At 41.7% G+C, this 18,741-nt stretch overlaps 1 protein-coding gene across 1 annotated transcript in view; it reads left to right on the top strand.

Moving 5' to 3' along the window:
- The window catches only part of PAPPA2 (pappalysin 2), a 292,512-nt gene that overhangs the window by 196,404 nt on the left and 77,367 nt on the right, over positions 1-18,741 (top strand). Inside the window, exon 14 of the mRNA XM_044267353.1 lies at positions 17,860-18,031. Coding sequence (XP_044123288.1) covers positions 17,860-18,031 — 172 coding nt within the window. The remainder of the gene's footprint in view (positions 1-17,859; positions 18,032-18,741) is intronic.

The raw sequence follows: 18,741 nt of genomic DNA, 5'->3' as shown, positions 1-18,741 counted from the left end.
AGACTTCTTTCAGGTCCCTGAAACATGTGTTCTTGATGAGTTTCATGTCTTTGCACATAATGTTCCTACTTTTTTGAATGCCTTCCAGCTCTTTTTTTGCATCAACTCACACTTCCCCATCAGGATTCACCTTCTTCTGTAAAATCTTGGCAGACTCCTTGCCTGTTTCCATAGGGCATTGTATCTAACCCACACGCTGCAGAAACAGCTATTGAATTGGGTGGTAACTGTTTGTTTACTTGTTGTTCCTTTCCACTAAGCTCTGAGCTTTCTCTAGTGGAAATTCCATGTGGTATCTTTCAGTACCTAGCAGAGGGCCTGGTACATAGTAGGTGTCAGAAAATCCATTGAATGTTAGTAATAGACTTTATCTCTGAATGCTGGATGGAAGAGAACTGAAAAGAAAACCAGAAAAAACAGAAGTTGTAGCCTCTTTAGACCTGAGGGACAAGAATTCCCCTCACCATCACAGCTGTGAAGTTCTGACAAAGTTGATCAATTGTGATCACTGCTGCTCGTTCACTTATTTTCATTTGGCACTGTGAGAAAAACAAGTTTTATATGCATGCATGCAAACCAGTAGAAATAGGATATGATTCTCCAGTTTACACAGAGTGTATCTGGAATGCACAAGCATTTCCAAACCACATGTGACTGACAGGAGCCATGCAAATTGGCTTCCCTTCTCAGCCAGCAAATCAGTACAATATAGTAAGTTTTGATACACAAGGAACCTAATAGATTTCATATATGTTCTTTGTGAACAGATTTTAAATCTCTGCTCTTGTGTACTCTCAAAAAATAGAAGGTTTTTTTTTTAATCTTTCTATCAATCCCAGTTGTAGATGTGGATAGATCATAATATGAAACCCTCAAATTCTGGGCATAGTGAGAGGGATTCCTGGCTGCCTCATTCTTACCCCTTATGACCTGAATTCCATTAATACAAAAATGGGCAATGGAGAGCTGACAGATGCCTGGCAGTAGAGGATGTATTATCCATTCTGTATTTAACCATTAATGACCAATGGCCTGTCCCTCCTACAACTCTGCATCTTTAAACCAGCCCAACAGAATCTCAGCTGAAGGCCAATAAACCTGTCTGGCTCTGCAGTGATATTTATGATCCTTACCTTGGACCTTTAGCTTTGATCTCTCTCTCCATCTTGTTTCTTGTTCTGCTATGATGGCTATGACCCCTGTTTATGACCCTTTTGGCTTAGTCTACTGATTATGAACCATTAGCCTTGAAAACCAAGTTTAGTGTTCCTGGTTCAGGCCACTGGTACTCAATTAGAGCTCAATTCAGTCCTGCTCTCTGGCTCTAGCCATTTAGGGAAAGGTCCTACATAACCTGCCACAGCATCCCATGAGCTGGACGATCAGGCAGACCCCCAGCCATGCCAGGATTGTGTTGAGGGCTTTGGCTTGGAGAAGTGGAAACCACTTCTGTGATTAATGCAATGGAATTTGGAGTGTGTCTAAGATACACTCCAGGCACTGATAGGTTACTTTGCCTAATCGAGTGGATTCGCTTCCCGATAATCAGGACTCTTATCTACTTTGGAAATCCACACAGTCAAGTCTAGAAGAATTTACTAATAGTGGCAAGAATTGGTGATGGGTGTGTGGTTTCTTCTACAACAGAATTTTGTTCTTCTAGTTACATGAGCATACTGTAATGGAAACATTGATCGTCAGTCCTCTCCCCCTACTGGGTGACAGATGCATCAGATCTACCAGCACTGAATCTTCTGAGGATGAACATCATCTCCTCCTGGGCATGGGCTGATTACAATGGTTAAAACTTCCGGCCACTCCTGTCTTTTCAACATTTACACTTTCTTACTGATGTTTCTATCCATCCTCTCTCTAACAGGTTGCACTGTCATCTCCCAAACAACTGGGCGTCCGTAACTTTTCTTTGTATTTCAGAGAGTTCTGCCTTTTTAAAATTTGATGTTACAGAATTAGGTGCATAACTTCTTGTGACTCTTTTATCTTCATTAGGATCAAAACTTGTGCCAACCCTTTTACTCCATTAAATGCTTTGGGCCTTCTATTCTACCTTGTCTGGAATTTAAATTTCCATCCCTGCTTTCCTTCTGTTTATGTTTATTTGGTAAATCCTTGCCTTTCATTTATTTTTAACATTTTGCTATCGTCGTTGCCAGTGAGCCCAAGGCATATTGCTACATGGCACTGTTTATTCTGAAAGTTTATTTCATGGCCCTCAAGCTTCTAGTATCTTCAGGACCCTGTAGTATTTTTACCTTTGGAACATTTATCTTCTAGGCTTCCATGGCCATTGCCAGGGGTTCTCCCTCACCCCCCACTCTCTCCCACCCCACTGGATCAAGACCCTCATACTTCCTGACCTAAAGTCTTAGAGTCAGTAATGAAAGGGTGGTACTGATGAGGACTAAAGGATAAAAAACAGACCTGTGACCAGTTGGCCAGTCTCAAGAGAAGCCAGAGAATGAAGAAAGAATGACCCTTTCCTTCTCTCCTTTTAGCATGGCTTTATTCCTTATTTGCTTTTTTTTTCCCCCCAGGGGGGGAAAAATGCATGCTTTGGCTTCCAATAATGTTTCTCCGTTCAACTCCCAATACATTTTGAAATCAGGAGGAAATCTTCACAGATTCCAGCTGTCAGTCTTGGTTTTTGATATTGATAAGAGTTTTCATATTTTTTTCTGTACTGTTGGAATTTAAGTGGGAAACAGGGGGAAATTACCTCATAGCATTCTTGTGAGATTAACCGAGAAGCGTGCATGTGGAGTGCATAGCACATTCTAGCACCAGGCAGGAGCACCGCCCCTGGCAGATTTCACACCATTCCTCATCTTTCTTTTTCTCCATTCCTCTTTTTCCAAGGTGTGCCACTGATCAGTCTCTTGCTTCTCAGCTCTCCAGGCGCTCTCAGTATGTGCATGTGTAATGCTAGAACAGGATTTTGTTAATATTTATCATTTGCCGGCTGAGGCAATGTTCAATTTTATCAGAAAGGGAGAGACACTGCAGGAGGAAGGGCTTCTCTTCCTGGCTTCGGTGTCCTTTCTTCCCTGTCGCTGCTCTGACAAACTCGGCAGCGGCGTAGAGAACAGCTTCCATTAAGTCAGCAGCCACTTGGGTTCTTAGGGTACGTATTTGCAGTTGGCTCTTCATCACCATTGACCAAAGGTAATGCTTGTTATTTATCCCACTGCATGTTATAAACCACTAGCGTCCCGTTGCCCATTGACGAGGAGCTCCATATTGTACTCAAGCCTGAAGGCACACCGCACAACCAGACTGATCCCCAGATCCTCCCTGGGTGACTTGATCTCCTGGTACCACTTGTAGTTCCATTCTATGCCGGTTGGGTTCCAGTGAGGATACAGTAATTAGAAAAGGGAGAGGGTAATAAAAATAACTAGAAACTACTTAGGGGAACTATGAAGGATTAACTACTTAAGGGTAAGGAGAACCCGAATGAATAGAAGAATGGTGGATAAAGGCAGCAGTCCTTCCATCTGGAAGTGAGGGAAGAGGATCAAAAGAAGGAACAAATGTGGAGAAGGCTCCCCACCTAAGCCTGTGATTTGGTTTTCATCAGTGTGGGTTCGGGGATGGCACAGTGCATGGCACAGAAATTTTGCTGAGGTTTCACTGACTGGGACCAGCAAGCAGGAAACCACCCACTGGGGGGCTGATCAAGGCTCATGAGGAAGCTGCCTGCTCAGGCACTGTTGGAACTTCTGGAAAGCTGCCATTGGGGTGCTGCTGACACTTTTTGGGAGGTCATCCACTGGACACTGGTGAAACTTTCTAGGAAGGCAATCCCTGGGGCACCTTTGAGACTTGCTCCAGCTAGAGTGCTGGTAGAACTTGCTGAGATGTGCAGGGTGTCCCTGAAAGTCCTTATGGGGTAAACACCACTGGCCTGAAGCCCTGTCAAACGTCAAGAGCTGCAGAGGACAGGAGGGAATAACACATGGGAATCAAGAAGAGATGCCCCTTCTTCCTGGAAGTCTCTCCAGTTATGTCTACTGTGAACACATGACATCACTCTAACTGGACAAAGAGCAATATTTACATGGGGCATCTCTAGGATGGCAAGGTGACAGGAAAGATCTTGTCAAAGAACCCAGAAGAAATCCCTTTTTGCTCTTTGCCTTTTATGCTCCAGCTAGATTTCCTTTAAGGTCCTGGCTTTAATCTTCAGACCACTTTTCAGTATAACTTCTAAGTAGATTTGACCTAACTAAAAATGCATATTTTCTTTTTTTAATATTTTGAACTTATTTTAAGTCCAAGGCAAACATGAAGTATAAATACCTCATTAACTTATTCAGTATAAATACACATTCTGATTGAGATGGAAAACAAGTAAGAGATATTCATAAATATAAAATTGTAGTGGGTTCTGAGGTTTACCTTAAACTATAGCTTATCAACGCCAAGTATTCCAATCTACCATTGATGGGATATTAATCATTTCAAATGAATATCCATGTAGAAACCTAAGTTCTTTCTTCTCTCTCTTGTTCTCACTCTCAGTCTTGTTAACTATTTATAGTCAGGCTTTGATCCTCTTTCTCACTGTGGATAACGAAGAGTAGATTCATGTAACAGTTTAGGTCTAATACAATGGATATGTATGTGAGAGTGTGAGTGTACACATCGTGTATGCGTTGCTGTATTTTACTTCAAGTAGAAGAAAGCTTCTGAAAAGTTTAATGTAAATGGATTTATAAAACCAGTTATTTTTTATGGGTTGTGTGCATGTGTGTGTATGTGCATGTACATCTGTGTATGGAAAGAGATGGGCTACTCATTATTCAAAAATATTTACTAAGTGCCTACAGTGTGCCAGGAATCATTTTTCAGTTAGGGAAACTGAGACTCAGGGTATACCAATTCACCTTATTTGAGATTAGCAAAACTAAGACTAGAATCCAAGAAATTTGTTTTTAGTAAGGGAACTTTCTATTATAAGACTAGAAACTGTTTCAGAAATATATCCATGTCTACTACCTTCCAAGAAACCTGCTGCCCTCCCTCAAATTATATTTGGGGAAAAAAAAAAAGCATGAAGGAAGAACAGTGATTCTAAGAGAAAGGTCTTCTAGAAATTCCCTGGTCTTGGTAGGTGGATTATCTAAGCAGCTCTTTTACTGGAGAATGTCCCCTCAACTCTCCATTATCTAGTTATACCATATCCGTTTTAACAATGATCCATATCCATCCGTATTCTATCACTAGTCCATTTTTTCTTATCCCAAGTCTGAGCCACCTTTAAAGCTACCTTCTCCATGGCTCAACTAGAATTATTATTATTAATTATATATTATTTTTATATTATATAGGATACAATAATTATATATAATATGTATAATTATATAATATATAGGATACAGTATATAATATATAGGATACAATAATTATATATTATAATATATTATATATAATACATAATATAAATATATATTATTTATATTATATATTTTTATTTATATAAATAATAGATATTAATTATATATTATATATAATATTATATAATATATTAAAGTGAAATTTAGTCAGTAATATCTGTTTCCTGGAAAATCATAAAATCATATAAAAATCTAAAAATAAAAAATGTGACTTGTTTAGAAAATCTGTATTCTGATTCTTTTCGTGATGTTGGGTAAATGAGAGTTAATCGTTTTAGCAATTTTTGTGTAGTAAAATGTGGCTATATGTGCGTGTGTGTATATGTGTTCCCTTTATGCAAGACAATCTTTTAGAAAAAGTTAATGTGCAATGAATTATATAACAACATTTTAAAATGATTTAGCTTTTTAAATGATTGTGCCATTCAAAAGGGTATTATTTTTTAAGTAAAAAAAAAAATATTTTTGTGAAGAGCAGTGTCATCACCAGATTTTCTCCTCTTTCTTTTTCTTTTTCTGCATTGATCTGCATTTTTATCTTTACTTAAAGCAAACCAAGCATGAACAAATAAAGTCCAAATCAAGGAAACAGAATAAACACACACACTGTGCTCTTGAATGATTCTATATGCAAAGCAACAACTCTTTGAATTTACCTTTTGCATTGAAAACCTTTACTACTAGACTGCTATAGTGGATATCCATTGGAGTTCAGCTTCTGACTCTCATATACTTAACATAAAAATGTATATGTACACGATTAACATACTTGCCATCTTTTGTGGACCATGCTTATGTAAAGACGAGAATTAGGTCATTTTAAAATTGAGTAATCAAAGAATAATGTGTATCTGGTTTGGTTGGGAATGCCTCAGGATGCAGTGGCACTGGCAAATTTATGGACATGCGTGCTAGCTTAGTCAACTCTGTTGTCTCTGGGCACCTCTATCCTTCAGATTGTGTTTCCTGAAGCAGGGACTGCAAAACTAAATAATCCAGGGAGAAAAATCATGGCTATCACCAAATAATTCAGAGTTTCCCATCCGCAAATTATGAACTTCGGTAAGATGCCGGGCTAATACTGTATCTCAAGCTGACTTACCCTAGCTGCCTTGTCTCTTTCGACCCACCCCTTTCAATGGCACTTCTGTGCTGTGACAAAAACATCTTTTTAGCCGTAGAAAGTTCTTCTCGAAAAGGTGGATCTGTTGACCAAGAAGTTAGAGCTTGCATCAGTGAGCCAAGTTCAGAAGACCTTTGGGTCATCCTCCATTGTCCTTGGAGAATTCACTATAGACATGGGATTTGGGTTGGGGGTGGAGGGATGCATTAGAAAGGAGAGCTTTTCCATAGAACTCCTCTTTTATGACTTTAAAATCCCCAGGGAATTTCAGGGAGCAAGTGGCCATGTTTTCTGTTTGGGAGATGGTGGGACCCAGGTGTCAAAATATTTCTTCTTGGATATACTGTAGATTAGGGGTAGAGCTGGGGCTAGATTATACGGCCTCCAAACCCTAGTCCAGGGGCATGTAGCCAGAGCACAGCTCAGCGCCTTGGCATTCCATCCCCACTGTAATCAGTTTGTGAGTCTGCTCTTCATAATAGGATCGTTCCATCTCTATTAGCCGTCATTCTGCTTCATACTTCATTATTCCCTGGAATCCTCATTGCTGCTGCTTTACCAATTCCTATTGTGCTTCGATTATTTGGACCTAAGATTTGAAATGCCAACCCTTTCCCTTCCTTGTCTGCCTGGATTGGGCCCCTATACCTATATCTCCTTCCCCTGCTCATTTCTTTGCACAGGGCTCAGTTCACCTCCCTTTTGATAGCCTCACAAAGTGAAGAACTCCTTCTTTTCTTTTTCTAGGGACTATAGGTTAAAACATTTGTTTGGCTAAGACTTCTTCTTTTGTTTTTAGCAGAGGGTTTGGTTTTAATACTCCAGGATGATGGGAAGTGTTCTCTCTTTGCTGGAAAAGGCACTATAGAAATGAAATATGTTTTGCACTTCTCTACTCATTTGATTATCTTCTTCCCCAAAGCAGTTTAGCAAATTAACATCGAATCTGTTTTTGTTTCTTAATCAAAGGAAGAATTATAACTGCTCAATTGTTCCCTAGGTTCCTTGCCTAACTTCCTTTTCCCAGAATGATTTGTCCATAAAACATGAGGGAAGGAGGAGAGTCGTTGGAGAGGATTCTTGATTCTTCTGACCAATGACAGACAGATGGCTTAGTGAACAACAGGTCTGCTTTGGGAGGCACCATTAGCTGTTTGAGTCTGTTCCACTAGTTGTTCTTGAGGGGTTATAGAGGAAAAATGAAAAGGTCACAGACTTGGTCTCATTGAGGGGTTTATTGGTGCATGACTAGACTATTCTAGAAATAGCTTTTATTAAAATGCTACCTTGTCCGAGATGATTCTTAGTGGGAGGTGTTCTGAGAACTGGTTAGGTGGCTGCTTTTGGTCCAAAGTTAGAAATAGGAACAAGAAAATTATGAACACTGGGAGTTGGAATCTTCCTCTAAGGAATAGGCTGGTTTCAAAACAATAACTGAAATAACAGCTCCTCGGCGTCTTATCATGGTGTCTGAAATTCCATCATTAGGAATGATTTTCTTCAAGTCTTGGTGATCTCCAAGGGTCTCTGAAACAGTAAATAACTACTAGAAGTTGAAATATCCTAAGTTGTTATCAACACTTTATAGCACAACTATTCTCTTAGGGACCTTGGCAATTCAAAAATAGACCAGGGCCCAGCTGCAATGCAACCTAGTTGAGGCATCTGGAAGTTTTGGGGAGTCCCAGAAACAGAAAAAGTGGTACTGAAAAGAGAGATGAGTTTAAAATGTCACCTGCTTCTCAATTTTGTTCAGGGCTGGCCATGTCTTTATGTTCTGTATTCATAGCAGCTGGTGGAGAGACCACAGAAAATAAAAACAAACCAGTATTTCCAGGATTCTGTCATTTTGCCAGCCTGCCAAGTAGACAGACACTGTTGATGGATTTGACCGTAAGTTCCGGCTGGAACGCCTCTCAGGCCCTGTCTGGTTCTATGTAGCCATAACCGTGGAGGAAGTCTGGGGATTGGAGTGGCAGGAAGCCCAATATCCAGACCCCTGTCTCCTGCTGTTGGCTACATCGTCAGTCTCACCACATGATTTCAGGACAGTCCCATCCCTCCCTTTTTTGGGCCTTCATTTCACCATAAACAGATGAGCCATGGACATTGCAAGGGTTGGGAGAGCTGGAGGGAACAAAAGAACAGAAGGGGGGAATATTCCAAATCTGATGTCAACCAAGAACTGACAAATCCCCGGATTATGATATGATGGGAACAATGTGAAGCTTCTGTTGGGGAGTCCAGAAACTTCATGGGGAAAGGAAGCCAAAGGGGAGAGGGAGATTCCCAAAGCAGTCCAGCACATGGTGTTTTATGTTCTACTTCTGCAATATTGTGATATTTGGTCTTAGTCTGTGGTTCATGGCTCACAGATCCCAAACCCTTGGAATTTCCTAAGTGTTGAGAGTGATAAAGGTGTCTTTTGTTATGTGAATGAGTGACTTTTGGAAAGCACTTAAGGACCGGACTAGTTGTCAGTAGAGCCAAACACATGATTGGAAGGTTGGAACTTTGAGTCCTACCTGCTAACCAGGGAACAGGGAGGGGCTGAAGGTTGAATCAGTCAGTCAAGCCCATGTATTGAAGCATCCCTAAAAACCCTAAAGGCTGCGTTCAGAGAGTTTCTGGGTTGGTGAGCACACGGCAATTGGGGAGGGTAGCATGCCTGGAGAGGGCAAGGAAGCTCCGTGTTCGTTTTGCTGTACCTCGCCCTGGGCATCTCTTCCACCCAGCTGTTTCAGAGATTTATTTATTATTTTGTAATCAACTGGCAACCAGCAAGTAAAATGTTTCTCTGAGTTCTCTGAGCAGCTCTAGCAAATTAATCAAACCCAAGGAAGAGGTACTGAGAACCTCTGATTTATAGTCAGTCAGTCAGAAGTATAGGTAGCCACTTGCGTTTATGGCTGGTGCCTGAGCTGGGGACAGGGACGGTCTGGTAGTAGGGCTCTCTTTAACCTGCGGAACCCGACGCTCTCTCTGGACAGTAGTGTTCGGATTGAGTTAAATGCTCAGACACCCTGCTGGTGCCCCAGAATTGCTTGGTGGTAAGTGTGGAAACCTGCACCCCCCCTCACATGGATACTGGAACTGGTTTTAGAACACCTATTTAACTTCTGTGTGTGAATCTGAGATTCATTCAAGGTGCTAGCTTGCAAATCATCAAGACCCGAGTTTACATAGCTTCCTCAGAGCCACAGAGAAGTCATGCTACTCCTTCCTCCTGCCCTGTAGGAGCTGTTCGAGGAATGACACAGATGGAAACTCCTGCCCACTAAACTTCATTCACAGAACTGGACTGTTCCCTCACTTAGCTACATGCATTTCATGATTCCTCAGGCCAGGCCTGTGAATGTGGCTGGGGAGGTGTCACTCCCAGATGAACAGTTTAACTAGGTATCCAGGGATGAACAGTAGGTAGGGCAAGAGTCAGCAGTATAATCCCTTGGGGGCTCCTGTGTTCACTCCTTATTAGGAAGTGTCACATGGAGATGGTTACTGCTTTGGCAAACTGGAAAAAATATTTATATGTATATATTTTATGTTTTGATAATTTACACACACACACACATGCACGCGCACGCACGCGCGTGCACACTTGTTATTTCCTTTTTTTTTTAAGAATTTTTTTTTAATTTTTAAATAATCTCTACACCCCACATGGGACTCGAGCTCACAACTCTGAGACCAAGAGACCAAGAGTTGCGTGCTTCTCTGACTGAGGCAGGCAGACGCCCCTGTTGTTTTTTCTGCTGGGTGATTCTGCTTCCCTGATGCAATGCTAGGAAGTATATCCTCTGCCAAGTAGCCAGCAATTGTTTTGACTCTTCCTTTGGTATTCCGCGTATTTTATAATCTACATGAAACTCATGGGTTCTGAACCTTGGTGAGGCAGGGATTTGAAAGGGAGCACTTTTGGCTGTGTGATGCAAATCTGTTTCTTTTTAGAAGAACAGGGGGCATTTGGATGGGACTTCTAGTGTTACAGCCAGGCGTGGTAAAAACTGTGCCCAGAATTAGAAATGAGTGAAGCAAATTACCCCGTACTGGGGCCACCAGAGTCCAGTCCCGAACTTACAAATAGGTCACATTCTAGGAAGAGATGGACCTCTCCCAAGGGTCAGGGAAGGAGCAGAACCTTCAATAGAGAAGCAGGGGAACCTCCACATTCTCAACATGCAGAAATGGAAGAAGTCTGTTTCGTGCAATAATTCATCATTTCTCTGTCATGAAGGAAGAAACAGAAGTACTACTGAGATTCCTCTGTTTCTCTCAGATGAGAATCTTCAGAGGAAAAGAGCTTGAATTACTTTTCCCTTCCTGATTGGTATGATGCTTCAGTAAAACCCCTCAAAGTACCAGCGTTGTTGAGCTGATGGAAATATACTTGACATTTAATCCGGTTCCTGTCCTACAAAGCAAAGATGGTGCCAGAGTGAGGAGGAGGTAGGAAGGGGAGCCAGAGTAGAGACTGTATCTTTTTGTATTGGTTTGGAGAGACAGCAAAGCTCTCCAAGGATGGATGCTATTATTATATTTGGTTTTGCCATTGGCGGTGGCAAGATTAATGAGAACTCCATTTCTTCCAGTCCACTCTACGTTCTGTACATTCTACTTCCATCTGTTGCCAAATCCAGAGCATACATTCCTTCTTAGCCCACACCCTCTTATTTCAATAAGAATCAATAAAACACAGTAGGGGAATGGCCAGAAATCTGATCCTCTTTACTATTTAACCTTAAAAGAGCTGTTTCTGCAGAAACCGCTGGGATTGCTATTTGGTCAAGGGTGGCACTTCTTGGATAAATGAATTCCAATATTTTGTTTAACTAAGCAACTAAAAAGTTGGGACATTAAGCAAAAACTTACACTGGGCAAGAAAGACTGTGAGAGACTCTTTTTTGGGTTCTCCACCACATCCTGCTGTCCACTCATGGGTATCCTGTACGCCCACCTCAATACCACCATCACCTCATCTGGGAAATTAAATATCATGTTAGAACTGGAAGGGACATTTAAGAGAACCTAGTTCAAACCCATCATTTTACAAATTTGCAGACAGAGGGCCAGAATAGTTAAGAGACTTACCCAAGGTCATAGATGTAAGCAGGGACAAGCCAAGACCAGAACCCAGGTCACATTGGCCTTGATCTTCTAGTTTTTATATTACACCATGCCGTTTGCCAAAATGTTTGATACAAATACCAGACAATTTCTACTAAACTAACCTAGATTCCAGATATCAAGTTGTGGTCAGCTTTTTCTGGCTGCCTATGGGAGGGTGGGATGTTGATTTGAGAAAAGTCCATGAGCTGATGTCATCCTGATTTTGAGTTTGAGCCAAAGCCTAATTAAATGTTTCTTGGTTACTGTATACCTCTAAAATGAGGAATTTGGATTGAATTATCTTTAAGGTCCATTTTACTTTTAAAAGCTGTGGTTCCTCTAAGATCATTGTTAAAGGTCACCTTCACTCCTCCCCCCTTCCAGAATTATTCATGTTCAATAAAATGTGGTCTTTAGCATATAATCTTCCATTAGCCCTCACATGGGAGAAGAAGGGTTTCACTATGGATTCTTTTTTTTTTAAAGATTTTATGTATTTGTTTATTTATTTATTTAGCACACATGAGCACAGAGGAGGGGTAGAAGGAGAGGGAGAAAGAATCTCAAGCACACTGCATGTTGAGCATGGATCCCAACTCAGGGCTCAGCACAGGGGTTAGCATGGGGCTCTATCTCATGACCTTGAAATCATGACCTGAGCCAGAATCAAGGGTTGGATGCTCAACTCACTGAACCACCCAGGTAACCCTTCACTGTGAATTCTGTTTGCATCTTGAATAGTGATGTAGTCTCCTAAAATCCCTTTGGATGGCTCCGAACCCCAGGGGATCCTTGGACCCAAAGCTATGGGGAAGCTGTGGGCAGAACAGCCAGGACTTCACCCATTCATCAGGAACTACCCAGCTTCCCCAGTGTGGATCTTGGCTGGGAACTAGACCAAATTCTTTCTAGTGGCCTCAAGAAATGGGAAACGAAAAAGGGATGCCCTGGGAGATAACTCATGACAAGTGGGTCTGTCTGTCCCCTCTGCAGACAGTGATGTCTACTTTCTGGGGTCAGCCTTACCCTGCTCTTCAGCAACCCCCGTAAGGCAGGGAACTCTGTCCTCAAATATGGATTTGGACTCCTTTCACTTTAGATTCTCTAAATTTGTTAATCATAATTTAAGAGACCCACGCACATAATGTGTGTGTGTTTAGTTCTCAGTGGTGGGGAGGAAATGGTGATTTTGTTGAAGTGTTGGAAGTACCACCTTACCTGTGTTCTGTTTGTAAAGTATCAGAGGTTACTTTCCAAGATATCTTTTTTTGCCTTTCCAAATTCGGCTCATTCACTGAGGTCAAATCATACCCAGTGTTAAAACTGTCTCTGAAATAGCCTTGGGTTTATAATCAGTAACACATGATTTCATTATTCTCTCTGCAGCTCTGGTGAAATCTTCTTCAGAATAGGAAAAATATTGCATACTTTTGATCTCTCTTATGCCTTCTACATCATAATATGACTTAATACATTGACTTAATATGACTTAATACATTGGTAATATGATTTAATATGACTTAATACATTGACATGTGATAATCAAGCAGTGGGACCAGGTTCTCCTGGAATCAGCCTTATTATTTTATAGTCTTGGTCTATGGAATTTATTGACCTATATTTCAGGTTACACATACCAGACCTTGATGGTGCTGGGTTTCACTTGTAGTGAGCACCAAATACTTTGAAACCTGTAATGTCACAGACGCTGAAATTTCACCGCAAGCCATCAGAATCAAAATCTCCAGGGAGCAAGGCCTGAGTATCTATACTTTTTTAAAGCTGCTTAAGTGAGTCTAGTGTACAACTGTGATCGAGAAATTCTGCCTCATGAAGACCACTCTTTTACAGAACTGTGCCGACAGAGGTTTCCCAAGTACAGGTGTCACTCACAGACCAACCAACAAAAGGAAACACAAACATCATTATGGTAGGATGGTATTAGGGTTGTGCCTGGGTACCCATGAGCAGGTTACATACGAGAGGAGGATAGCCTGGGGTTAATATAACATTTGGTACGGGGATTCCTCATTGAAAACATTTTTTTTAAAACCCTCCAACATAATGACCTTGGGGAGTGAGGACCAGAAGAGAGAGTAAAGGCTTATCAGAGAAGTGGAGAGACAAGGAAGGGAGCTAGAATTATGGGTAAGTGGCCATCTACAGAGTGATTTTTAAGGGCCTATTGACTTAAAATTCCATCATGAAAAACTCATTCCTTTGGTTTAAAATTTTGTCTCTTGTTACTCTTCAAAAGCCTGTGAATGGCATCTGACTGGATTCATCACATCCTTACCTGAGAATACACTGCGATGGGATAGGGAGAAATATCCAGAAAAAAAAGTGGGTGGAAGGCTCAGGAGCTGTTGCCAAGTGAGGAAACACACTAAGCAGGGCATCTTGCAGACAGTGGCAGCTGGACAAATATTGACAGTTTGATTTGCTATCATTTCAAAGAAAACCGCCTGAAACGAAGACAGACTATTAAATGTTCTGTATTTCCCCCTAACTGCCCTGTTGAGGTGAGGAGCTTCTTGGCTCTCCCTGGCCCATACTGCTAGCTCCTGAACTGAGAAGAAAGCAAAGGGAGAGCAGCCTCATCTCCCCGGGGAGGTGGCCTCGTGGTCTAGGCTGGCCTGAGAGTGAGGGCTCTGAGCTCCAGCCTGAGGATTTTCCTCTGACTCGCTGTGTGGCCTCCAGCCAGTCTCCAAGCAGCTTTGGTTTCCTTGTATGTCAAACCAAGATAAATACCTAACTTCCCACCTCTCTGGGGCATTGTAAGACCTCATGGCTGCCATTTTCATTACCATTTGTCTAAGAAAAGAGCTTGTAGAGAAGTTTTCAGACTCATTGTTCGTACTATTAGCATTCTCGATCTGCTACTTGCATTCTCGAGCTTGCAGAGCAGAGCTCTGGGTAGAAAGAAGAATGTTTGGGAAGGGCAGGAAAATGGCGGACACAACAGCCCTCCAAAAAGCGGTGTTTGTAGTGGAAGAGAAACACAAAAGGGGGGCTGGGGTGCAGGAGAGAGAATTCTACAATTGGTACCAGATGCCATCAGAAGCTAATAACCTGACAAACACCGTCTTCATAAAACAAATACCTTAAAAAAAAGAAGCAAATGGAAATGTAAGCTAGTGAAAGAATTTGCAGCAGCTGCCCTAAAACCATTTCTCACTTCATAAACAGGTCTGGGTTTGGTGCCTTTTTTTTTTTTTGCCTTGGTCTTCTTTCACGCCACATCCCTCCTCTAACAAACTCCCCTGTCTCACTCTTCCTCCTCTGCCGCCAATGTCAGAAGGGCTTCTTACACCGGTTGTCATAGCAACAGCAGTTAATGGAACCCCATCTTGATGGAGGGAGGCTCCTGTAGAGTGTTTGTTCTGTGTCTTATCTCAGCATGTATTTGTCCTCAATGATGACATGGATTAATTAATTGGATGGAGTCACCGGAAAACAGCGCGTGCTATTTCACATTAATTTCTTGGCAACAAGCTGACACAAATGAGAACTTGTTAATGACTCTGTCTTCTAGTACTGTCTGCATACCACGCTGAAGAAATATGACTTTTTGTGGACATGAAGGAATGCAGCGTCTCGGAAACTTGGAGATCTTTAGGCATCACTAATGAGGTGTACTGATCTCATCCCATGAAAGATGGTCTGGTTTCGGGCCCCTTATCCAGACAGGCTCAGTAAAGACTCAGGACAGAGATTCATTTCCTATATTTCATACCCAGTTATCAACATTGGATTTGGGGAGTTTGAATTAACAATTAATATTTGAGTTTGAATTAACAATTAATAACTTCTACTCCCATATATTCTTCCCTCCACCAGTCTCCATAGAGTGAATTGAAAGCATTCCATACCATTGAAGGGAATAATCAGAAGTCAAAAGAGTAAAAAAAGCTTTTTTCAAACTACTCAACTCCAACACCTCTATCCTATAGCTGATAAGCATAGAATGAGAATGTCCACTGACGTATGACTTAAATGACTTAAATCCTATGGGTACAAGATAAGCAGCAACTTTAGCATATTCCAATCAAATCCATCCTTTTTAGATGAGTACTTTTAAAATCATATCAATTATGTCAAGGTGATATGTGCATATTCAATGACATTTTATTTTTCACTTTATTATATTGTTGCCCAGCTTTTTAATAAAGTTGTTGACCGCTAACACAATTCTAGGACAAATAGGGCAAATTATGATGATGAGGCTGCTCACAGTAGCCATTTTGGCTAATATTTACCACCACTGGCTACAGCATCATGAGCAAGTAAATATATAAGAAAATATCTCATTGGTTTCCCCCACAAGATTATGATGGGGCATGATACTTATCATACCCCCAGTACTGAAACCAATACCTTGCCAACAATAAGTGCTCAGTAGATGTTCATTAGTGAATGAATGAGTAGGGCAAGGTGGTTGAATTACTGTTGGATGATAATATTTTTGTGTTTCAGATTCCCATCTGTTGCTTTAGAATTAACAAATTACCCATCTTAATACCTGTTGACTTACTTTGCTATATGAGCAAATTTAATTCAGACTTTTCTTGTGTTTACTACAGCAAGGTTTATGGTGAATGTAAAAGTGGGCAAGAGTCTGTAATTGTCTTCAAGAGATTCATAATGTAGTTTGGAGTTTCAGCACTTTGGACATACTCAGATACTAAATGCCTTATAGATCAAAGGATGAATAAATGAAAGAGCAAGCAGATGCACACATGACTATAATACAGGATAGAACAACAGAAGCGTTAGGAGGAAATTGTTTTTAAAAATTTCCCTGGGAGGTTCCAAGGAGGAAGATAATCTGGAGGGGCTTCTTGGAGAAGAAAGGTATTTTAGAAATATCAACAAATTGAACATAGGTATAGAAATGGGAAACCAAAAAGTATGGATGGTAAACAGAAAACAAGCCCCTGAGGGTGGGACTTTGGCCATTTGCAGTGGAGCAGTAGAGGGAATTAGCCCAGAATAATATTAACCCTGTGGGGTATGTACCATTATTATCCTCTTCTTATGGGGGAAGGTGCTGAAACACTGGGGAATGAATAATTCAGCCATAGCACGCAGGTAGTAAATCGTGGATCCAGGATTCAAAGTCAGACAGCATGTGGTCAGTGCCCTAATTTTTCATCTCTATGGTTCTGCCTTGGGAAGAGGGTAATGCTTTTTTTTTTTTCCCTCTATTGCATCTTTGTTGCTGTTGTGGTCTAGACCTGAACCTGGAGAGTTCAACTCTCTCTCACTCCTGGCTGATGGACCCTAGAGGTCCAGGCAGTGGTCCTCCTCTGCTGGGATGATGTCCTGGAAGCACCTAGCACAACGTCAGGCATGTGGCAGGGATTTAGTATGTATGAGTTTCCTCTTCCTGTCGTGGGGTCAATTTCTGATTAACCCATGCTGATTTTTTTTTTTTAAGATTTTATTTATTTATTTGTCAGAGACAGAGGAGTGAGAGTGAGCACAGGCAGACAGAGAGGTAGGCAGAGGCAGAGGGAGAAGCTGGTTCCCTGCCAAGCAAGGAGCCTGATGTGGGACTCGATCCCAGGATGCTGGGATCATGACCTGAGCTGAAGGCAGCTGCTTAACCAACTGAGCCACCCAGGCGTCCCCCCATGTTGATTTTCATTGGTGGGGAGTGTCATCGCTCCAGTTGTCAAAAATATCTCCATAGCAACCAGTAAATAAATGTTACCTTTTCTGCCATCTCAGATACCCAAACCCTTCTTCACCCAGGGCCCTCTGGGATCAAACAACTAAAAGTTCAGTGCCTGACCCAACGAGGGGCCCCAAGGATTGACTCCTGACCTGGGTCTACTCTGATTGTTTGGGACCCAAAAATACTGGTTGTTAAACATTTTGAGGATTGCTCTCTGATCCAGCCATTTCTGATGCCATCCAGAGCTCTTGGAACACATTCCTCACCTTTTCCTGTCACCATTTTGTCCTCCTAAAAAAGTCATGGAAAGTCCATTAGTCATTCATTTTTTGTTAGCTGATATTGTTCTAATTTATTTCATGTCGCACAGCTCCAGGTCCTATAGAAGGAGGTGATGAGCTCAATGTAGGCTTTGGAGAAAAATCATTCTCTTTGGCTTAGAGGCACTTTCCAGAGGAAGTTGCCAAGTCTTTGCTGCTGCCTGCTTGTCTGGAGTCAGTCTAAGATGTTTTTGTTTCTGTCGTCCCCAGCTGTGTCCATCGGCCCTGTGGGGAGCAGGGCAGCTGTGCACCATTGCTGCTTGATCACACGGAGATGGTGAACTGTACCTCTGGCGGCCCAGGTCACATGAAGTGTGCGATTACCTGTCAAAGGGGGTTTGCCCTTCAGGGCAGCAGTGGGAAATACCTCAGGCCGGTGCAGGTGAGTTGGAAACCCGTGGTTGTCAAGACCAAGCTCCTGGGGAGGGAAGGTACTTACGCTCTTCTCCCTCGCTGAGTGGGGAAAGGGCAGATTTTTAAATCACTTGGAAGGAAAGATGGGGCATCTAACAAGCAAGGAGAGCATAGATTCACAGAAAGGCAAGGTGCAGTTTCCATTAACTAGGCTGTCAGTTTCTCTTATGCAGACAGCAGGTAGGGACGCTTATCCAATCCCGTTCTCCTTCTCCTTTCCCTGTCAGAAGTGACACTCCCGCTTTTGCCTTCAGGATTCGTACTCCACAGTTTAGACTTGCCCACCATTTGTAAGCAAGATAGGTTGTAATCAGCTTGTGTGTGGCTCACGGTTTGACCCCCAGCCCTCCTTCTAAGAAGGCTGGAAAAAGAGTCTGATTAGAGTAACAAACTTCTGCTGAGGTGGGGATTACAACGTGACGCGTGACTCTAGCTGTGGCCTAATTTTCCGCATTTCTCCAAACTACCATAGCACCATTTCCAGCATTTGGAGGTAGTAGAATATATTGGTTAAGAATGTGGCTCAGGTGACAAACACAGAAAGTAATTTTGGCTCCATTGTCTATTAGTTGTATAATTCTAGGTAAAAACAAAGAAAAGAAACTAATCTCTTTAAGTGTTCTTCCATATTTGTGAAATAATGAGGACAGATGTATTTATGTCATTGAGTCACAATGA

This window comes from Neovison vison, chromosome 10, assembly GCF_020171115.1.
Source record: "Neovison vison isolate M4711 chromosome 10, ASM_NN_V1, whole genome shotgun sequence".
Lineage (NCBI taxonomy): Eukaryota > Metazoa > Chordata > Mammalia > Carnivora > Mustelidae > Neogale > Neogale vison.
The sequence above is the reverse complement of the archived record's forward strand: the minus strand, read 5'-3'. Positions and strand labels throughout refer to the sequence as shown.